The sequence below is a fragment of the Oncorhynchus kisutch genome, linkage group LG7 (genome assembly GCF_002021735.2).
Source record: "Oncorhynchus kisutch isolate 150728-3 linkage group LG7, Okis_V2, whole genome shotgun sequence".
NCBI classification, from domain to species: Eukaryota; Metazoa; Chordata; class Actinopteri; order Salmoniformes; family Salmonidae; genus Oncorhynchus; species Oncorhynchus kisutch.
The window spans coordinates 8,993,532-9,017,945 of record NC_034180.2 but is presented as its reverse complement, the minus strand read 5'-3'; the positions used below and the strand labels follow the sequence as shown (position 1 = coordinate 9,017,945).

The window sequence follows — 24,414 nt, the reverse complement described above, 5'->3', positions numbered from 1 at the left end:
TATTAAAACATTTGCAAAAAATTATAAAAACCTATTTTCACTTTGTCATTATGGGTAATTGTGTGTAGATTAATGAGGATATGTTAGTTTTCATCCATGTTAGAATTAGGCTGTAATGTAACAAAATGTTGAAAAAGTCAAGGGATCTGAAAATATTCCCGAATGCACTTTACATGTATGTCATGTCTTCAAGTTCTCTGTTGTCAAGATGTACTGTCTGTTACAACCTGAATGATGAATTCAATTCAATGACTTGCCCTCAACCATACACAACATGAGAAGTAAACACTGTTGTTGTGCCTGGTGTACTACAAACACACACACAAGCGTGTGCGTGCATGTAGCGTCTATATAAAACTTTGGCACACAAACAACATTCTGCTTCTGAAAGGATGGAAAACAATGCAACATCGCTGGGTTGAGAGAGAGTGCTTCAGATCAGAGTTCAATGTGCAGTCACACACACACACACACTCTCCTGCGGCACAGCCATTCTGTTCGCTGGCAGAGGGGCAGGCCACATGGGCAGATAGACCTAGAAAGTACAAAAGAAAAGTTTCTGTGTCAATCAATATGGCCGCCATGAGGTATACGATTTGCCAATGCAGGGTTTCTCTTTTTCTTTGGCTTGAATAGAAGGACAGGCACCATCTTTGGGAACTGGGCTGAGAAATTGCAAACGCTCCTGAAAGGTATGAACCTAAGGATACAGGGAAACCGGGTGGCTGGCCTGCTTAAGGGATGTTAGTAGTCGCCAAATGCTGTTGTGGAAACAGTGTTAAGAGAGAGAAATCATTTTCAAAAAGCCTGTGACATATGTCCATTATTGATGACATCATACAAAGCCAATTATTGTTGTGTAGAAAGCTGACAAAAGACTGAATGGATATTAATGTCAATGTACTGTGAATGGTTTCATCGAAAAAAATATTCTAACTAGGGTTGGGCGGTATTTCATACCTTCATACCGTTCCTGTACCATACCGGGGTATACAGCATTGCCAGCAGTGCAGACAAGGGGCGCTATTTCTTTCAAAGCATAGAAATTAAATTTAAATTAATATAAAAGCAAGGCAGCGGGGATCTTAATCGAGGACGGGATTAATTGTCTCGGCTGTAACCAAGAAGCTTGATCTAGCAAGTTAGCCACTTAGCCAGCAAGTTAGCAAACCAAATGCCTAGCTGGAGACCTAAACTGGAGATAATTGATTTGGCACATCTTAGATACTTAACATATTGTTAGTTTTAAGCAGTGCTACTTCAGCTACTCTGAACTGGGGGAAAAAAACGGCTTCATATCAATAGTCTAAAGTTGCTTCCTCGACTTGTCTCCTTTCCTTCATCTGCACTGATGTGAACGGGCAGGGCTGGACGGAACAGGTGAAGCAGTTTAATAATTTGGGACTACAATTAGGACTTTCATACCAGTGCAAATGAAGGACATGAGACAAGGAGTTGGCGTCACTTTAGACTGTTGAGATGCAGCCATTATTGATTCAGAAGAAGGAGAAGGAACCGCGTCAGACTGTTGAGATGAACAGAGAGACTGCACTTGATAAATCAATTGAACTCTGTGCACTTACATTTAAATGAATCGGACCTCCCCTCCTCAAAGATCAAAGATGTGCTCCCTAAATAAGTATCTGTGTTTGTCACAGACTGGGCAGCATAAAATGTCATCAAACTTGTATTTTCTCTGCACCTGATGGTATCTTCGATTCTATTTACTGTATAAACTATTAAAAGCTCATATCCAGGACACAGCGATTGTGCAATTTGGTGTATGTTTTTTCAAATGGAAGTGATTACAGGGATAAATAAAGATAGAGAGGGGGGTGGGACGAGGAATTACAGGAAGTCTTTATAATAACCATATTCATCACATTAGGGGGAGGGCCTTAATTTGACTGGCACAAATCCATTTGGCTTAATTCACAAAACAAATCCTCTGCGTTTGACATTATTTCTAGGCTGTGACAAACAAACGCAACTAATAACATGAAACATCAAAGAAAATAAAAAATAATCTGAGGGGTAAAAAAAATAGTGATTTAGCTAGATACACATTCCAGTAAACGATAAAGCACTCAAATCTATCTACAATGTGGGCTCGTCTAGAATTCCAATCTGTCATTGAATGGCCAGAGCAGCACCGGAGCGCAAAGCATGTCCACTTGGTATTTGGAGAACACACCAGTCTGTAATAATGTAGGACAAAATGTATATTTTCTCAACAGCCTAACTTATCAAATCACGATGTATTTCGTTTTTATGATGTGTATATTATTGCGTTTTCTCACACAATAATGCCATAGGTTCTTATCACAGGGTTGGTTACAGCAGTACAGTACTTCGGAATATAATCACTGGAATATAATCATCCAAACAATACGTTAAATAATCACGCCACAGTACCATACTATAACGAATTTAAGATATCCACACTACACAACATTATCCCATAAACAGCATTATGCTACATTATATAATATCTGGTGTTAATGGGCTGGTCGAGACACAGCAGCCCCACTCCGATTCCAATTCATAAAACCGAAGTGCGCACGTGACGCATGTTCCGTCACCTAAATCCAAATGTTCCATTGAAAAATAAAACGGATAGTACAAGACGTTCTCATTCAACTTCCAAGTTTAGTTACATGCTATTGATAGGATGTGAAACGCAATCCCGAGCTAAGCATGCCGAGGCTGTGGCGCAAATGTTTCCTAAAAATACACTGCTGTCCATTCTGTAGTTTCTCTTGAGTGGCTTCGGGCGGCGCGTGTCAATCAATCCCCGCGAGTCTATTTTTCATTCTTGGAAGAGCCTCATTCGTTGACACTCTCTAGTTATTATTTCATCTTTGCTCGCTCGGAGATTAAACAGAGAAATGTTTAGTTAGACATGGTTATTCGGTCTGGTCAGAGCAGCTTGCGCGTCCATACACGGTTATAATACGAGGGCGATAATCTAACTTTCATGACATGCCGATTTAGCCTATATAAAACCTACCGGTATATAACATACATTGTTTGGGGTATAGCATCATAAGGTATAAAATCAGGCTACCAACATTGACATGGAATCCTCTATAACGCTCGGGTAGCTACCTCCAAATGGCACCGGGACATTACTTTCACCGTAGCTTTTAAACCCAAGCTAAATTAATTGGGATAGACCAATGCGCTTTTTTGATTTTCATCGATGTATGTAGTACGCCTATCACAATTTCTGAATCCCAAATAAGCCTACTTTTCTTGTTCATTTCGACAATTGCGCGCGAAGTGTACACAACTTTACCCAAACGCGGGTCTATTGTTGTCATATTTCGGACTCAAATGTATCAAAACAATAATGTTGTGTCAATTACAACACTTTGAAACTTGTTTATAAACACAATACAATACTTTGGCTACTCCGACCTCATGCACAATATTACTCACCTGCATTCCTTAGCTTCTTATTCCGGTAGACAGAGAATATCACCAAAAGGTTGCCCAAAATATCAACCACTATAGTGAATATGAGGAAGCACCCCAAAGTTGTAGTAACCCACGGAGGGCGATTCAGCACTTCCTCGTACGGGTCCAGCGACGACCTGTTCAGATAAGACCCATTGATAATCATTGTATATTTTATAACTTTTCCAATTAGCGAAGTAAACGTACCGCCCGTCCCATAAAATGTAGTCTACATTTTGGATACAGGGATGCCGTGGTATTCTCCCGTGGCTTTCCTCCTCTCCATATTGCCAGTTTATAGCTCCCGTAGACAACCTTCTGTTTATCCTTCTAGTCACAATGCTCGCGTGTCAGAGTCTAGACGTACATGGCTATATGTGTACGCATCACATTGTTGGTATGTGACATTCAGAGGCAACTCCAAACCTTCCCATGTTAACATTGTGTTATTACAGTGAGCCTGTCGTGGGTGGTGACGGGTAAGTGGTAGCCTAATGCTGCCTCTCAGCGCCCGAAAGAGGGAAAAACAGTGGACGGCACCGGGCGGCACTCCTTTTTTTTCCCCGGGTGTGTTTTGAAGCCTGGCTGCGAGCTCTCCTCGCAATTATTGCTTTGCTTCCAGCGACTCATTCATTTATTCATGCGTTCGTTGATCATTATTTCTGAGGAATAGTTCATATTTTATCCATTCCCACATCGATGTATTCACACTTAAAGGAGCAGATAGCATGCACCTTTTATAACATGTCGATATAAGGATGTTGACTAGCCTATTGCATTATTAAAATTATCCTAATGATTATGCTTAATATCAATTATTGGAATTGATTCCAATTACTATGATAGAGAAAGTACTATTTATTCAAATAACATATTTACAATTGTTATGGAGAGACAGAAAGATTTAGACAGATGTACGGATGTAAATCCAGAAGATATGTTAGATCACAATATATAGGTCAGGATGAGAGAATATAATGTCATGTGCATCTCTCTCTCTCTCTCTCGCTCTCTAACTCTCTCTCTCTCTCTCTCTCTCTCTGTGTGTATGTGATGCAAAGCAGAATCCACATGATTAGTACCACAGAATATCAAGATAAACTACAAACTCTGACATAGAAACATGAATTGCATCTCAAATGGTACCCCATGCACTAGTTCTGCTCAAGGCTCATTGGGATCTGATCAAAAGTAGTGCACTATATGGGAATGTGCAGACTTATAGAGACAGGTTGAGGAGACTGCTTGTAGCTGAGCTGGGGAAATATAGTGGAACTGACTCGAAACGGCAACACGCGGTTAGGTTACGTTTATTTTACCAAAGGAAACTGCGCCCCTGCGACCTATAAGTACATTTATGATCGCTTTATTCTGCACAAATGCCCACACACACGCACGTACAAGCACACACACACACAGACACACACAAATGTCAGCACATGGCAGATACTTTACACTGCCACCTCCCCTTATACACACACACACGCTGTTGAGGGGTTGTCACCCAAACCTCCTCTGCCATGCGAACGTAACTTTAATGTGGAGACATCCCACTAATATGTCTGCTGTGAGTATGGCAGTTCATTAAAAAGGTTGTGTGGGCTATGTTCTCTCTCTCTCTCTCTCTCTCTCTCTCTCTCTCTCTCTCTCTCTCTCTCTCTCCCCTTCTGTCTTTCATTCACTCTCTTTCCCTCCAGCTCTCCCTCTCCCCATTATCCTTGTGTGTGTGTGTGTGTGCGTGCGCGTGTGTGTGCGCGTGTGTGTGTGCGTGTCTCAGTGAGTGAGTCCAGATGCCGTGAGCCAGACCACCGACTCAAAATAGTCTGTCTCACAGTAGAAGGTAGGTCCATCTGTTCAAATTACCTTTATAATCAACCCAGAACATCAGCAGTTTGTGTGTTGGATTAACGTTGTTAAGGGCTAATTCAAAACCCTAGGCTCTAGGCTTGGTTATTGTCAGCATATTTATCCTTTAATACAAGTAAATTAGGCTCCTAATTATCAGACTGATTACTGCTGCACTATCATTCTGGAAGAGATACAATTGAAGCCGTTTTGCCCGAGTGGTGTTGCAGAAAAACCCATTTTAAAAGTAATTGGATCATATTCAACCAGTCAGAAAACAGATGCCACAGCGCCGCATTTTGCAGAAGTAAAACCAGCACTTGTCGTCTTTGCAGAGAAAGGCACATCGAGTACCAAGACATAAACCAACTAGGTCTCACAGTCTCACGTCAGAATTAGACGTTCGTCCAACTTTCTCAAACATCAACTTTCGAAGTATATTATTGTAGTGTTTAAGGTTAAGTTTAGGCATTAGCTTAGAGTTTTTAAGGTTAGGGTTTAAGTTGAGGCGTTATCCCCAAAATCTTAAAGTTAGGCATTAACTCAGCATGGTTAAGGTAAGGGTTGAGGTTTGGGATAGGCTTGAAAAAAAATCACAAAAAACAAATTTCTATCGCTGGATTCGAACTTGCAACCTTTGGAATCAGAGGCAGATGCTTAGCAAAACGCCATAGCAAAACAAAAACCCAATTTAAGTTAACTGCGCTCATGGTTGCCCCTAGTGGCCGGTTTCCACATCATCTCCCGACGTCCTTGGACATGGATGGACGTTGAATACTGACTTGCATCCTGATGACCTGGCTGCAAAAGCATTTTAGCTGACATAGCTATCTACTTACTGCCTTGGCTTCAGCCAAGAAATGCCAACTGAACTAAAGCCCAATGGTGCCTGTCAACAGTGGCGCTTCGCGTTCGCCATCAACTAAACCACCCCCATAGTTCATCAAAGGACGCTGATTGGTCTGACAAAACGGTGAGGGCACCAAGCTCACATCTTCCACCCATAGCCAGATGTAATCCGTGTTGCAAAACAGAATGTAAACCCGTAAGACTTCTGGGTGGTTGTAGGAGGTTACAGGCTAGTCTCATTAAGATCAAATCTATTTAGCAAAAGCCACTTGTTCACGATAGCAGCAGCTTCATTTTGACATCTTGTTCATAGGGCTATATAGATACAATTTGATTGATTGATTGATTGAGCACTACTCAAGTAATTCAGTTTGGACGGGACAGGGCTTTGTCCCAAATGGCACCCTATACCCGATATAGTGCACTACTTTTGACCAGAGCCCTGAAGTGCACAAAAGGGAACAGGGCGCTGTTTGCGATGCAAACACTGTGTCTGACCCAGCACGGCTACTATATGAGGCTACTTTGTATGTCCACCATGCTTTTTTAGCTTGTCAAAATTTTTTAACATATTGCCCTGAAAGGCAGTATGAAGTTAGACCCATTACCACCTGTCATAAGGTTGTAATGTGTCCATGTGTGGTAGTAAAAAATATTATCCAGACTAAATTGTTAGTGAACCAGGAATAGACTTGAGTTAAGTTGTAGAGAGGGCAAAGGTCACTCCAAAAAAACATGGCCCCTGCATGATACACACACACACACACACACACATTCGCATACGCACACGTCCAGACACAGTTGTCCCAGCGTCGTCAGGGTTTGGCCGGGGTAGGACAGTCATTGTAAGTAACAATTTGTCCTTAACTGACCTGCCTAGTTAAATAAAGGTTACATTACAAATAATAAATGACCCCAGAACGCTGTGTGGTCAGAAACGTGCTTTCCCCATCCTAATGAGCACTTCCACAGGTTTCCCTCCTGCTGAACTTATCCTTCTGAGAGATATTTACTGTTTGTTTATTTCACTTTTGTTCATCCATTTCACTTGCTTTGGCAATGTAAACATATATCTCCCATTCCAATAAAGGCCCTTGAATTGAATTGAATTGAATTGAGAGAGGAAGGCAGAGAGGGAGGAGAGCTAGAAGGAGGGAAAGAGAGAGTGCAAGAAGAAGAGAGATGTAGGGAGGGGAGAGAGAGAGAGAGATTCTGAGTTTTGAGACCCTGTGATCTGTTGAGTTTTCTATCATCCTCTTTGGGTCTGATACTGGCTAAACAAACCCAAACACCCCCCCCCCCCCCCCCCCCCCCCCCAAACTATTTCAGACAATAGAGAATGAGTGAGGAAACCAATGCATCCAAACTTTTTAGTCCAAACAAGAATCCTAGTCACAGTGGAAGTGAATCTCACAAAGCAACCCCCCCCAAAAAAACAGAATCATACACATTGTCACACTCTGACCATAGTTTGCGTTGTTTGTTTCTGTTTTGTTTGGTCAGTGTGTGATATGAGTGGGCATTCTATGAGGTTTGTCTAGTTTGTCTGTTTCTATGTGTTTGGCCTGATATGGTTCTCAATCAGAGGCAGGTGTTAGTCGTTGTCTCTGATTGGGAACCATATTTAGGTAGCCTGTTTTGTGGGGTGGGGGTGATTGTTCCTGTTTCCAGTGTTCCTAGTCACGGTACGGGACTGTTTCGTCTTTGTTCTTTTTTTGTCGGTTCATTGTTTTTGTTCGTTGTTTAAGTATCCCATTAAAAATGGATAATCATCACGCTGCATTTTGGTCCTCCTCTCTTTCTCCCGATGAGGATTGTTACACACATGGTTCTGCTGCGTTACCAATCACTAATAAATCTATGGTTTGAATCAAATAAAAAGGCACTGAAGTGAGCAGAGACGTAAGGGAAACACACTACACACACCTCTGAATGAATGAGAGAAAGAGAGAGGGAGGGGGGCGAGACAGACTGTGTGTGTGTGTGACACAGAACAAAGACACATTTAGACCCAAGCAAATCATGAGAAAACAAAAGTATAATTACTTGACACATTGGAAAGAATTTATAAAAAAAACTAGAGAACTAGAATCCTATTTGGCCCTAAACAGGGAGTAGACGGTGACAGAATACCTGACCACTGAGACTGACTCAAACTTAAGGTAATATTTGAATATGTACAGAAGGCAGACCTGGCTCTCAAGATAAGACAGGCTATGTGCACAATGCCCACACATTAAGGTGGAAACTGAGCTGTACTTCCTAACTTCCTGCCAAATGTATGACCATATTAAAGACACATATTTCCCTCAGATTACACATACCCACAAAGAATTCGAAAAACAAATCCAATTTTGATAAACTCGCATATCTACTGGGTGAAATATCACAGTGTGCCATCACAGCAGCAAGATGCGTAACCTGTTGCCACAAGAAAAGGGCAACAAGTGAAGAACAAACACCATTGTATGTTTATTTTCCCTTTTGTACTTGAACTATTTGCACATCATTACAAACACTGCATATAGACATAATTTTACATTTTAAATCTTATGTGAGTGTAATTTTCACTGTTAATTTCATATAATATTTTGTTTATGATATATTTCACTTGCTTTGGCAATGTTAACATGTGTTTCCAATGCCAATAAAGCCCTTAAATATAGAGAGAGAGGAGAGGAGAGGAGAGGAGAGGAGAGGAGAGGAGAGGAGAGGAGAGGAGAGGAGAGGAGAGGAGAGGAGAGGAGAGGAGAGGAGAGGAGAGGAGAGGAGAGAGAGAGAGAGAGAGAGAGAGAGAGAGAGGAAGGGAGAGGCTGCCTATTTCATCGGGTCTACTCAGATTACTGTATGACTTCACTGAGTTCCTAGAACAGAGAACAGATACAGGCATGACGCCACTGCCTCTGGGCCCTCTTTTATTTCCAGGGCCTCTAAAAGGAAGGGACTGCTGATCTAAGATCAGGTCCCCCCTGTCCATCTAATCTCATTATCTTCCAAAAGGTAAAACTGATCCTACTCTTACTCTGGGACACTCAGTACAGTACAACCTGAGTGGGTGATATTTGTTGGAGCTTCACAAGATTGCATTACCTAACAGTTGTTGCTGCAATACTTCCATAGACTGGGATTACTGGGATTTCAGTGGGGGGCAACCCTCACTTGAAAGAGAAGAGATGGGATTGTGGGATGGAGGGAGAGAGAGAGAGATGAAGGGAGACATGAAAGAGAGAGAGAGACCGGAGAGAGAGAGAGAGAGAGAGATGAAGGGAGACATGAAAGAGAGAGACGTGCAAATAGGGAGGCAGAGAGAGAGAGAGAGAGAGAGAGAGAGAGAGAGAGAGAGAGAGACCGAAGAGAGAGAGAGACCGCAGAGAGAGAGAGACTGGAGAGAGAGAGAGACCGTAGAGAGAGAGAGAGTCCGCAGAGAGAGAGAGAGAGACCGGCGAGAGAGAGACCGGAGAGAGAGAGAGAGAGAGACCGGAGAGAGAGAGAGAGAGAGAGGAGAGAGAGAGACCGGAGAGAGAGAGAGAGAGACCGGAGAGAGAGAGAGAGAGAGAGAGAGAGAGAGAGGAAGGGAGAGGCTGCCTATTTCGTCGGGTCTACTCAGATTACTGTATGACTTCACTGAGTTCCTAGAACAGAGAACAGATACAGGCATGACGCCACTGCCTCTGGGCCCTCTTTTATTTCCAGGGCCTCTAAAAGGAAGGGACTGCTGATCTAAGATCAGGTCCCCCCTGTCCATCTAATCTCATTATCTTCCAAAAGGTAAAACTGATCCTACTCTGACACTCAGTACAGTACAACCTGGGTGGGTGATATTTGTTGGAGCTTCACAAGATTGCATTACCTAACAGTTGTTGCTGCAATACTTCCATAGACTGGGATTACTGGGATTTCAGTGGGGGGCAACCCTCACTTGAAAGAGAAGAGATGGGATTGTGGGATGGAGGGAGAGAGAGAGAGATGAAGGGAGACATGAAAGAGAGAGAGAGACCGGAGAGAGAGAGAGAGAGATGAAGGGAGACATGAAAGAGAGAGACGTGCAAATAGGGAGGCAGAGAGAGAGAGAGAGAGACCGAAGAGAGAGAGAGACCGCAGAGAGAGAGAGACTGGAGAGAGAGAGACCGTAGAGAGAGAGAGAGTCCGCAGAGAGAGAGAGAGAGACCGGCGAGAGAGAGACCGGAGAGAGAGAGAGACCGGAGAGAGAGAGAGAGAGAGACCGGAGAGCGAGAGAGAGACCGGAGAGAGAGAGAGAGACCGGAGAGAGAGAGAGACCGGAGAGAGAGAGAGAGACCGGAGAGAGAGAGAGAGAGAGATAGCGAGAGACCGGAGAGAGAGAGAGAGAGAGAGAGAGAGACCGGAGAGAGAGAAACTCCCTGGACAGGAAGGATATGGGAGCTAGACAGGCACAAGAGAGTCATAGCTCTGGGGTTAGGTGTCAGGGGCAGATAGGTGCCCCAAAAAGACTAACAAAAAAGACATGTACATGTACATTTACCAACTTTAACAAATATTTATCATCTTATATATCTGAAAGGTAAAATGTAACATTCAATAAGCAGATTCAGTATCTGTCCAGTCACATGGTCCATCTGGTTTCAAAGATTTTTTTTTTTTTGTTGTTGAATGTAAATGTACTTTTTGCTTGGGAAATATGAGTTGGTAAAGAGTTCCATTCAGTGATAACTATGTACAGGGCCTTCGGAAACTATTCGCACCCTTTGACTTCTTCCACATTTTGTTACGTTTCAGCCTTATTCTAAAATTGATTTTGAGAGCGAAGGTTATTTATAAGTCCATCCCTGTGTATTTTGAGAGGTATGTCTCGGCACGAACCAATGAGATTGTTTGATTCGGTCCGAGAGGTGATGCGACAGAATTCCCTTGCTTTGCTGTTTTTATTTTATTTTTAGGAACTCATATATACAGTATGCTTGTAAACATATGCATATCCTCGTACACACACATGCACACCACACACACACACACACCCCATGGAGTATGTGGAACGGTGGAGGCTGGTTGGAAGTGCTATAGGAGGACGGTTGCGTGGTGGCCATATGTTTAATCTGTTTGATACCAGTCCATCTATTCCATTACAGCCATTACAATGAGCCTGTCCTCCTATAGCTCCTCCCACAGATGTAGAACCACAAGAAAGGACAAGATAATGCCCATCATCCCTAAACACCCCCTGCCCCCACCTCAACATTATCACTCTTCAGAAATAAACAATCAATACTTTCCTCTCTTTCCTTCTCTTCCCTCCCTGCTATCCAGCACTATTTCTTATTTGTATTTTGGACACAGCCTTTGCAGATAGTGGTTAGGTTTTCTCACTTGCCGCTCGCTCCCTGTCTTTGAAAGCTATTGTTTGGGGGAGCGCAACACAAGGTCGAAACAAATATTTATCATCTTATATATCTGAAAGGTAAAATGTAACATTCAATAAGCAGATTCAGTATCTGTCCAGTCACATGGTCCATCTGGTTTCAAAGATTTAAAAAATATTTTGTTGAATGTAAATGTACTTTTTGCTTGGGAAATATGAGTTGGTAAAGAGTTCCATTCAGTGATAACTATGTACAGGGCCTTCGGAAAATATTCGCACCCTTTGACTTTTTCCACATTTTGTTACGTTTCAGCCTTATTCTAAAATTGATTAAATAAATACTAATTCTCAGCAATCTACACACAATACCCCATAATGACAAAGTGAAAATCGTTTTTTAGAATTTTTTGCAAATGTATTGAAAAAACAAAAACTTAAGTACCTTATTTACATAAGTATTCAGACACTTTGCTATGAGACTCGAAATTGAGCTCAGGTGCATCCTGTTATCATTGATCATCCTTGAGATGTTTCTACAACTTGATTGGAGTCCACATGTGGTAAATTCAAATTGATTGGACATGATTTGGAAAGGCACACACCTGTCTATATAAGGTCCCACAGTTGACAGTGCATGTCAGAGCAATAAAACAAGTCATGAGGTCAAAGGAATTGTCTGTAGAGCTCTGAGACAGGATTGTGTCGAGGCACAGATCTGGGGAAGGGTCCCAAAAAACGTATGCAGCATCATTCCTAAATGGAAAAAGTTTGGAACCACCAAGACTCTTCCTAGAGCTGGCCGCCCAGCCAAACTGAGTAATCAGGGGAGCTAGGCATCGGTCAGGAAAGTGACTAAGAACCCGATGGTCACTCTGACAGAGCTCTAGAGTTCCTCTGTCGACGTCTGGAGGAAACCTGGCACCATCCCCGCGGTGAAGCATGGTGGTGGCAGCATCATGACGTGGGGGCATTTTTCGGCAGCAGGGACTCGGAGACTAGTCGGAATCGAGGCAAAGATGAACAGAGCAAAGTACAGAGAGATCCTTGATGAAAACCTGCTTCAGAGCGCTCGGGACCTCAGACTGGGGCGAAGGTTCCCCTTCCAACAGGACAACGACCCTAAGCCCATAGGCAAGACAACGCAGGAGTGGGCTTCAGGACATGTTTCTGAATGTCCTTGAGAGGCCCAGTCAAAGCCCGGACTTGAACCCGATCTAACATCTCTGGATAGCCTTGAAAATAGCTGTGTTGAAACGCTCACCATCCAACCTGACAGAACTTGAGAGGATCTGTAGAGAAGAATGGGAGAAACTTTTCCCAATGTAGATGTGCCAGGCTTGTAGCGTCATACCTTGTAAAACTGACCATCCTACCAATCCTCGACTTTGGCGATGTCATTTACAAAATAGCCTCCAATACCCTACTCAACAAATTGGATGCAGTCTATCACAGTGCAATCCGTTTTATCACCAAAGCCCCATATACTACCCACCATTGCGACCTGTACGCTCTCGTTGGCTGGCCCTCGCTTCATACTCGTCGCCAAACCCACTGGCTCCATGTCATCTACAAGACCCTGCTAGGTAAAGTCCCCCCTTATCTCAGCTCGCTGGTCACCATAGCATCTCCCACCTGTAGCACACGCTCCAGCAGGTATATCTCTCTAGTCACCCCCAAAACCAATTCTTTCTTTGGCCGCCTCTCCTTCCAGTTCTCTGCTGCCAATGACTGGAACGAACTACAAAAATCTCTGAAACTGGAAACACTTATCTCCCTCACTAGTTTTAAGCACCAACTGTCAGAGCAGCTCACAGATTACTGCACCTGTACATAGCCCACCTATAATTTAGCCCAAACAACTACCTCTTTCCCAACTGTATTTAATTTTAAATAATTTATTTATTTTGCTCCTTTGCACCCCATTATTTTTTATTTCTACTTTGCACATTCTTCCATTGCAAAACTACCATTCCAGTATTTTACTTGCTATATTGTATTTACTTTGCCATCATGGCCTTTTTTGCCTTTACCTCCCTTCTCACCTCATTTGCTCACATCGTATATAGACTTGTTTATACTGCATTATTGACTGTATGTTTGTTTTTACTCCATGTGTAACTCTGTGTCGTTTTATCTGTCGAACTGCTTTGCTTTATCTTGGCCAGGTCGCAATTGTAAATGAGAACTTGTTCTCAACTTGCCTACCTGGTTAAATAAAGGTGAAATAAATAAATAAATAAATACCCAAGAACACTTTTAAGGTGTAATCACTGCCAAAGGTGCTTCAACAAAGTACTGAGTAAAAGGTCTGAATACTTATGTAAATGTCATAATTCATATTTAAAAAATGTATGAGGGGGGACAATTTAATCCATTTTAGAATAAGGAGTCTGAATACTTTCTGAATGCAATGTGTATAACTGTTAATTTGAGAAGATGTGTCCTTGGTCCGTAGGAGCAACATAAAATGGGGTCATGGAGGGGGTGATGAAGAGGGTGATGAGGGTAATGGAGGGGTGATGGAGGGGTGATGAAGGGGGTGATGGAGGGGTGATGAAGGGGGTGATGGAGGGGTGAGGAAGGGAGTGATAGAGGGGTGATGAAGAGGGAAATGGAGGTGTGATGAAGGGAGTAATGAAGGGGTGATGAAGGGAGTGATGAAGAGGGTAATGGAGGGGTGAGGAAGGGAGTAATGAAGGGGTGATGGAGGGGTGTTGAAGGGAGTGATGGAGGGGTGATGAAGAGGGTAATGGAGAGGTGATGAAGGTAGTAAGGAAGAGGGTAATGGAGAGGTGATGAAGGTAGTAAGGAAGAGGGTAATGGAGAGGTGTGAAGGGAGTAATGAAGGGGTGATGAAGGGAGTGATGAAGAGGGTAATGGAGAGGTGATGAAGAAAGTAATGAAGGGGTGATGAAGGGAGTGATGAAGCGGGTAATGGAGAGGTGATGAAGGGGTGATGGAGAGGTGATGAAAGTAGTAAGGAAGGGGTGATGAAGGGAGTGATAAAGCAGGTAATGGAGAGGTGATGAAGGGGGTGATGAAGAGGGAAATGGAGGTGTGATGAAGGGGGTAATGAAGGGGTGATGAAGGGAGTAATGAAGGGGTAATGAAGGGAGTAATGAAGAGGGTAATGGAGGGGTGATGAAGGTAGTAAGGAAGAGGGTAATGGAGGGGTGATGAAGGGAGTAATGAAGGGGTGATGAAGGGAGTGATGAAGAGGTGATGAAGGTAGTAAGGAAGAGGGTAATGGAGAGGTGATGAAGGTAGTAAGGAAGAGGGTAATGGAGAGGTGATGAATGGGTGATGAAGGGAGTGATGAAGAGGGTAATGGAGAGGTGATGAAGGGAGTGATGAAGAGGGTAAATGAAGAGGTGATGAAGGGAGTAATGAAGTGGGTAATGGAGAGGTGATGAAGGTAGTAATGAAGAGGGTAATGGAGGGGTGAGGAAGGGAGTGACGGAGGGGGTGATGGAGGGAGTGATAAAGGGGGTGATAGAGGGGTGATGAAGGGAGTTATGAAGAGGGTAATGGAGGGGTGAGGAAGGTAGTAATGAAGAGGGTAATGGAGGGGTGATGAAGGGAGTGATGGAGGGGGTGATGGAGGGAGTGATAAAGGGGGTGATAGAGGGGTGATGAAGGGAGTTATGAAGAGGGTAATGGAGGGGTGAGGAAGGGAGTAATGAAGGGGTGATGAATGGGTAATGGAGAGGTGATGAAGGGAGTGATGAAGAGGGTAATGGAGAGGTGATGAAGGGAGTAATGAAGAGGGTAATGGAGAGGTGATGAAGGGAGTAATGAAGAGGGTAATGGAGAGGTGATGAAGGGAGTGACGGAGGGGTGATGAATTTCTCAACCTCTCTCATTCTCCTCACTTACTCTCTCCCTCTCCCTGTCTCTCCCTCCTGCTCTTTCTTTCCCTATTCTCTCTCTCTCTCGCATCACTGTGCTCTGAAGCATTGTGCAGAGGTCCAGAGGCGAGCTTTACTATTTCCCTGGTGTTTTTGTACTTGACTTGCCACTGTCTTGTTTTCGTAGGTTACCACAGTGACTGGAGAGCCCGGCGGGGCCAGAGCAAGAGAGAGAGGTGTATTCTGTGAGACAGAGGGATGAAGCGATCACTGGTGGTGTGTGTGTGTGTGTGTGTGTGTGTGTGTGTGTGTGTGTGTGTGTGTGTGTGTGTGTGAGAGAGAATGTGGCTGAGAGCGAGGGTTATTTATAAGTCCGTCCCTGTGTATTTTGAGAGGTATGTCTCGGCACGAACCAATGAGATTGTTTGATTCGGTCCGAGAGGTGATGCGACAGAATTCCCTTGCTTTGCTGTTTTTATTTTATTTTTAGGAACTCATATATACAGTATGCTTGTAAACATATGCATATCCTCGTACACACACATGCACACCACACACACACACACACCCCATGGAGTATGTGGAACGGTGGAGGCTGGTTGGAAGTGCTATAGGAGGACGGTTGCGTGGTGGCCATATGTTTAATCTGTTTGATACCAGTCCATCTATTCCATTACAGCCATTACAATGAGCCTGTCCTCCTATAGCTCCTCCCACAGATGTGGAACCACAAGAAAGGACAAGAGAATGCCCATCATCCCTAAACAACCCCTGCCCCCACCTCAACATTATCACTCTTCAGAAATAAACGATCAATACTTTCCTCTCTTTCCTTCTCTTCCCTCCCTGCTATCCAGCACTATTTCTTATTTGTATTTTGGACACATCCTCTTTGGGGAATTTAACAACAGCCTTTGCAGATAGTGGTTAGGCTTTCTCCCTTGCCGCTCGCTCCCTGTCTTTGAAAGCTATTGTTTGGGGGAGCGCCACACAAGGTCGATTGCATTGATCGGAGCTCTGGGTGTCTGAGTAGGAGTGCTGATCTAGGATCAGGTTCGTTCTAGGATCAGCTAAACGTATTCATAATGAGCAAAAGACTAAACAGATCCTAGATCACCACTTCTGAGACAGTTTGTGAATACGGCATCTGAGATTCTCTTTAAAAGGGAGATGACTGGAGCTGGAGGGAGAGGGAGCTAAGAGTGAGAGGGAGGCAGAGGGAGATGGAGAGAGAGGTAGAGGCAAAGGAGGAGTCTGAAAAAAAGATGGGAGGGTTGCCACATCAAAGTTCTCTCATTCAGATTTGGCAGCCCTCTGGGGTGTCTTTTATTTCTTCTGTTGTTCTGACGATGTGGTTCGTTGTGGTCGTGCAGATTGCAGGGCAGGTGGTGGCAGTGTCTTGTCCTTGAGTGCTCACCCATTCATAGAGTGAACATACCCCCAACAAATGTAGCATACAGACAATACACGCACCACACAGCCACTGATGTGGACACACGCACACACACACTCGCACACAAACAACCACTGACATGCACACTAACACACATCGTGAGACTGTCACTGACATGCGTGGGCACACATACACACTCCCTGTCAATAACAGGAGGGAAAAGAGGACCACTATCACCCCCTTGTGGAGAATAAACAGTAGGTCCCTTTTCACCACATCACATGCAACAATGAACCTGACAACCACAGCCTCCATTATCAGTACTATTTCAATATGTTCTCAGATAATAACATACTGAACATCATAACATCTTCTCGAGAAATGATAATAGCTTCCAATAACTGAGTCCTAACAAGGACACTTGTGTTGTCGGACACGGATATGTCAGGACACACGTCGCTTGATGTCAGTGAGATGTTTTTATTTAATCGCAATCTTCATCGCGTATACATTTATAACCCTGTCACTGTGAGAGGTCTTCATTTCAAGGCTTTTTCTAGATCTAGGATTTAGGTGGGGGGCAATGCAAAACTGACCATAGATCAGGCGGCAACATGCAATTTTCTGATTGGCTCACCACCTTGCTTTACGGGTAACCCAATTAGTCACTAATAACCAATTTGTCATCAAAGAAAGATCTAGAGCCCCCATAGGAGACTGATTAGCCTGGAAGAGGCTGAAGTTCTGTCTATATTATTTGGGAACTTTTGCTGAACATTTGTTGCCAATACACTTGTTAAAGTCAAAGAAGAAGAAATGTATTACTTTCACTTCGAGGTAGATATGCAAAGATATGAGCTCTCTAGTACATCTCCTTCACTGATTGAAAAGGAAATGACTGGTGTAAGAAACATGGTAGAAACTCCCCTCTAGCCCACGTCTCCATTAATCCAATGCTTTTAGATTCGTAGGAAGTAGTGAAGTGCCCTTCAGGGGAAATGAGATATCATTGGGACGCATCCTGTGAGTGCTGATGCTGATTCCTCTACTCCAGTTTGATCCAGATGCCATTCTCAGGGGGGGAAGGATGAGCTCCCTTAGTGGACGGAGGTCTTCCCGCTTCTGACACAACCTCCACGTTGAAGTAGCGCAAGATGGATGCCAGGATCACCTTCTCCTCCATCACGGCAAAGCGCTGACCTGGGGGCACGGGTGTAACAAGAGCATGTGAGGATACACACTTTTAATCCTCCATGTTGTTTTTTGTTGTTGTCTGAAGTTAAACTTTAGTTTGTCACTATCATTAAGGTAGTGATAGCTTGTAAGCATCTTCGTAGGACAGGCCCACTGTAGTGGACAGTCCACTTTCAAGCTGATAAAACATTGATCAATACCTGTGACATTGTACAACCCAATCCTTGTTTTATTTAAAAATCTTTTATTTTGGCTTCAAGTTGAAAATTGCCGCCAAAGGTGACCAATCTTGTGTCATTAATCTCAAATGGAATGATGTTGATTTACCAATTTTCTAAAATGTTGTACTACTTTAAGTGCTACTTTAATTGAATGTATTAAATGTCTCCTATTCTGACCAATGCGATCGCGGAGTCCAGCGGGGAAGGGAACGAAGACGTAAGGTTGTCTCCTGACGCAGTTTTCCGACAGGAAGCGCTCCGGGCGGGAAAACCTCTGGCTGGGGGAAGTGGCGCGGGTCACGGTGGAGGGAGTAGGGCATGACGATGGCACCTTTGGGAACCTTGAACCCGTCTACAGGTACAACAGTGAAACACAAGCTAGGCTATTAGGTCCACAAAATGTATAGGTGGATAAATGAACTAATGAACACAAATAACAAACAAACAATAGCAAAACGAGATGACTGAAATGGAAAGGGCGCTGGATACACCGTAGGTTCATCTTCAATATGGCACAGACCAGCTAACAATTCTAGTGAGATAAAACGTTTTTTTGTAGTGTTACCTGTTAGTTTTCCCTGATGTTTGAGTGTCCATTTTGCCGTTAGCTACAGGAACATTCTTTGTGTGTTGGCAAAAACCTCCTGAGAACCTATTTAGCATGTGGATGGCTTACCAATAAAAACTTTGAAGAGGACTCATTTGAGGAAGACGTTAGCTTGATGCCGAAACATTAGTCACACGTACAATGGATTATAGTGAGCAAAAATGAATCACTGCCTTTTTTTGGTGAGTGTTCCAACTCCTTATTAGCTCGAATTAGCAATTTTGTCATTTTCTTGGTAAGCCATTCTCGTGATTTATTTCGTTGTTGAGCACCCTTCCTTTCCCTTTATTGCCGAACCGCGAAGAACCACTTGAACTCTAACCTATCTAGAATGTTTTTGCCTTAGGAGGTAGGAGGAAATTATTTTAACGTCAAGCAGGATTTACCCAGAACGTGGTTACCATGTTCTCAGAATATAGCCTACAATATTAATATTCCAGTCCAGTTTCCTGAGGGTTAAGAGAATATTCCATCAACATCACACCAAACATACCCAGAACGTGGTTGCCATGTTCTCAGAATATAGCCTACAATATTAATATTCCAGTCCAGTTTCCTGAGGGTTAAGAGAATATTCCATCAACATCACACCAAACATACCCAGAACGTGGTTACCATGTTCTCAGAATATAGCCTACAATATTAATATTCCAGTCCAGTTTCCTGAGGGTTAAGAGAATATTCCATCAACATCACACCAAACATACACAGAACGTGGTTACCATGTTCTCAGAATATAGCCTACAATATTAATATTCCAGTCCAGTTTCCTGAGGGTTAAGAGAATATTCCATCAACATCACACCAAACATACACAGAACATGGTTGCCATGTTCTCAGAATGTAAGGTATTAATGCTCTAGACGTGTTTCGTGGGATTGTTGCAAGAACATTAATGTGTTCAGTTTTCTGATAGTTAGGAGAATATTCTATCAACGGCACACAAAACACGGTTACCATGTTCTCAGAATATAAGATATTCATGTTCTAGACACATTTCAAGAACATTCATGTGTCCAATTTCCTGATTGTTATGCGAATATTCTATCAGCATCACACCAAACATACCCAGAACGTGGTTACCATGTTCTCAGAATATAGAATACGAACGTTAATATTGAATATTCTGAGAACATGGTAACCACGTTCTGTGTAAAGTTATATTTTGACATGATATTTTTCCTTTGTTTTTCCTTCACTATTTTCCCCTAACCCTACCACCCCTCCCCTAACCCTACCACCCCTCCCCTAACCCTACCACCCCTCCCCTAACCCTACCACCCCTCCCCTAACCCTACCACCCCTCCCCTAACCCTACCACCCCTCCCCTAACCCTACCACCCCTCCCCTAACCCCACCACCCCTCCCCTAACCCTACCACCCCTCCCCTAACCCTACCACCCCTCCCCTAATTGGAGTAAACTAATGGACAACAACACTTAGGCTTCTACATACTATATCCATTTTATGGACACAGTATACTTTACATTAGTTATATTTGGTTTGTTTTTAGTCCGTTCCTTCAGCTCCACTCAATCCCTACCATCTATCTCTGAACACCATCCAGTTTTGTTCAACTGTGCTTTCTATTCTCATAGTTTCTACAGAATAAATTAAAGATAAACATTTTTGCTACGAATATTATTATATTATTAATCGATTGACAATGACTTTTCCGATCACCCAGCAGTGCTATTTGCAGAGTTAGCTCCAGGTAAATGTTGCAGTTCTTCAGCCATTTCTTAACCTGTGACCAAAAACAAGCTTCATGTGGACAGTACCAAAACAAACTATCGGATGATTCTGTCTCTTCGCAGCAAAATCTGCAGAGCTGGGATGGTTGTGTGTGTCCCCCCCCCCCCCCCCCCCCATAAATGATGTATAACAATCTATTGGTTTCAAGAATTTTGTTTAAACGCTAAGTTTTGATTCTGGCATTTTGTGTATTCGTTCATAAACCATGTGCCATGGAATCGGTACATCAAAAATCTCTTCCAAACTATTTTGCAATCTATATGGCACATCTGTCAATTTTTTGGTCCTTAAATTAAACTGGCATACCTTTTCATGTATTTTATGTATCTCTTCCATTTTTTGGGTGGTAAATGCTGCAATTAGTTGTTTGTAATTTTGGATAGAGCAGACATTTCCATATATTTTTGTTAGCTGCACGTGTGACAACTCCACGATTACTATTTATGAGTTTTTCATTTTTTTTCGAATCAAATAGTATATTTGAGTTTAATCATAATATATGTTGTAATGTTTGTTCTGTCTTTTCTGGCTAATTAAACTGAAATGGCAACCAACTTTCTATGGCTTGTTTTAAAAATAGCGATTTGGAAATGATGCAGACAATTACATTGATAGAAGCCACAATCTGAGGTGGCGCAATCTCAAGTGGCGCAACGGTCTAAGGCACTGCATTGCAGGGCTAGAGACATCACTACAGACCCAGGTTCGATCCCGGGCTTTATCACAACCAGCCGTGATCGGGAGGCCCATAGGGCGGTGCACAATTGACCCAGCGTCGTCCAGGTTAGGGGAGGAGTTTGACCGGGGGGCTTTACTTGGCTCATCGTGCTCTAGTGACTCCTTGTGACGGGCTGGGCGCTTGCAGGCTGACCTCGGTCGTCAGGTGAACAGTGTTTCCTCTAATACATTGGTGATGCTGGCTTCTGCGTTAAGTGGGCAAGTGTTAGAAAGCGTGGTTTGGAGGGTCATGTTTCGGAGGATGCGTGACTTGACCTTTGCCTCCCGAGCCTGTTGGGGAGTTGCAGCGATGTGACAAGATCGAAATTGGGGAGAAAAAGTGGGTAAAATACCAAAAAAAGAAGCCAATGCAATATTAAAGCTGACATTGATGGAATGGTATCTTGGAAACAGTCCTCACTGTGACAATCCTATGAAAATGTTACGTAAAGGAACATTTTTTTATTTCATTATTATTTTATTTCACCTTTATTTAACCAGGTAGGCTAGTTGAGAACAAGTTCTCATTTGCAACTGCGACCTGGACAAGATAAAGCATAGCAGTGTGAACAGACAACAAAGAGTTACACATGGAGTAAACAATTAACAAGTCAATAACACAGTAGAAAACAAAAGGGAAGTCTATATACATTGTGTGCAAAAGGCATGAGGAGGTAGGCGAATAATTACAATTTTGCAGATTAACACTGGAGTGATAAATGATCAGATGGTCATGTACAGGTAGAGATATTGGTGTGCAAAAGAGCAGAAAAGTAAATAAATAAAAACAGTATGGGGATGAGGTAGGTAAAAATGGGTGGGCTATTTACCGATAGACTATGTACAGCTGCAGCGATTGGTTAGCTGCTCAGATAGCAGATGTTTGAAGTTGGTGAGGGAGATAAAAGTCTCCAACTTCAGCGATTTTTGCAATTCGTTCCAGTCACAGGCAGCAGAGAACTGGAAAGAAAGGCGGCCAAATGAGGTGTTGGCTTTAGGGATGATCAGTGAGATACACCTGCTGGAGCGCGTGCTACGGATGGGTGTTGCCATCGTGACCAGTGAACTGAGATAAGGCGGAGCTTTACCTAGCATGGACTTGTAGATGACCTGGAGCCAGTGGGTCTGGCGACGAACATTCTTTAAAATTGTGGGAACGTTTGTAGTTAGCTGGGAGGCCACCCAATGTGAACATGTACAAGAATTAGTATAAATTAAAGACAGTGTATACCTAATCCTGTAAATCTGGGTGTGTGCACATGTGTGTTTATACCTGTCTGTGTCTGTCTGCGTGTTTTACATTTTTATTTGACAATTTAGTCCTTTAGCAGACGCTCTTATCCAGGGCGACCGTCACGCCCTGACCATAGAGAGCCTTTTTTATTCTCTATTTTGGTTAGGTCGGGGTGTGACTAGGGCGGGTAATCTAGGTTGTTTTACTTCCATGTTGGCCTGGTATGGTTCCCAATCAGAGGCAGCTGTTTATCGTTGTCTCTGATTGAGGATCATATTTAGGCAGCCATTTCCCCACTGTGTTTTGTGGGGTCTTGTTTATGTGTAGTTGCCTGTGAGCACGCCATATCTTCATGTGTCGGTGGCTCTTTATTGTTTTTTTTTGTGCGGTTCACTTCTAATAAAATGTTGAACCAATTTCGAACCAATTTGGATCGGACCAGTACCCTTCCTCGCTCTGTTCCATGCAGAAACCATTGAGATAGGCTCATTAATCAAAGAATGGACTTGAATCAACTTGATGCATAACACCTGTGTGTTTGTCAAAGTGTTTGAATATGCTAAAACATACAAGTTGGTGTCACACTTGTTTCGAAACCTCAACACCACATCGGTTCACTGCAGAGATGGAAATCTACTCTCCATAAATAAGGTCGTAATAAACCACATCCTGCTAGCCTGACAATCAATATATGGTAACTGCTATCAAAACCCATTCTGACATGCTGCTTTGGGTGCAAGCGTGCCAAAGCAAACCCGATTGTATTGGATACTAGAGGAAGAGTCACATTTTCCATAAAATCGTAATTTACTAAAGCAAAAAAAATTCACTTTGCTTGAACATTTGTAAAAATGTAGCTGGGGTATGTATTTGCTGTTAACTGTTAATTATAATATTGACCTGACTAATAGTATTTCAATTTATTTTTGTAAATGTATTTATTAATTTATTTTATGTAACTAGGCAAGTCAGTTAAGAACACATTCTTATTTACAATGACGCCCTAGGAACAGTGGGTTAACTTCCTTGTTCTGGGGCAGAACAAAGATAAAATATATTTGTTATATATGCGTGGATAAAGCAATTCTGTTTAATATTTTTAACATTTCATTATGTTTGGAGGAAAACTAGGGAGGCTTGCAAGCCGAAGAACACCAGTTAAGTTAAAGCTTGGTCGCAAATGGGTCTTCCAAATGGACATTGACCCCAAGCATACTTCCAAAGTTGTGGCAAAATGGCTTATGGACAACAAAGTCAAGGTATTGGAGTGGCCATCACAAAGCCCTGACCTCAATCCTATTGAACATTTGTTGGCAGAACTGAAAAGCGTGTGCGAGCAAGGAGGCCTACAAACCTGACTCAGTTACATCAGCTCTGTCAGAAGGAATGGGCCAAAATTCACCTAACTTATTGTGGGAAGCAGGTGGAAGGCTCCCGAAACGTTTGACCCAAGTAAAACAATTTAAAGGCAATGCTTTCAAATACTAATTGAGTGTACAGTGCCTTGCGAAAGTATTCGGCCCCCTTGAAATTGCGACCTTTTGCCACATTTCAGGCTTCAAACATAAAGATATAAAACTGTATTTTGTGAAGAATCAACAACAAGTGGGACACAATCATGAAGTGGAACGACATTTATTGGATATTTCAAACTGTTTTAACAATTCAAAAACTGAAGAATTGGGCGTGCAAAATTATTCAGCCCCCTTAAGTTAATACTTTGTAGCGCCACCTTTTGCTGCGATTACAGCTCTAAGTCGCTTGGGGTATGTCTCTATCAGTTTTGCACATCGAGAGACTGAAATTTTTTCCCATTCCTCCTTGCAAAACAGCTCGAGCTCATTGAGGTTGGATGGAGAGCATTTGTGAACAGCAGTTTTCAGTTCTTTCCACAGATTCTCGATTGGATTCAGGTCTGGACTTTGACTTGGCCATTCTAACACCTGGATATGTTTAT

At 42.9% G+C, this 24,414-nt stretch overlaps 1 protein-coding gene across 1 annotated transcript in view; it reads right to left on the bottom strand.

Moving 5' to 3' along the window:
* The window catches only part of LOC109894161 (melatonin receptor type 1A-A), a 53,342-nt gene extending 49,395 nt beyond the window's left edge, over positions 1-3,947 (bottom strand). Inside the window, exon 1 of the mRNA XM_020487420.2 lies at positions 3,442-3,947. Within this exon, the coding sequence (XP_020343009.1) occupies positions 3,442-3,625 (184 nt within the window). The 5' untranslated portion in view covers positions 3,626-3,947. The remainder of the gene's footprint in view (positions 1-3,441) is intronic.
* Positions 3,948-24,414: the final 20,467 nt, after the last annotated feature.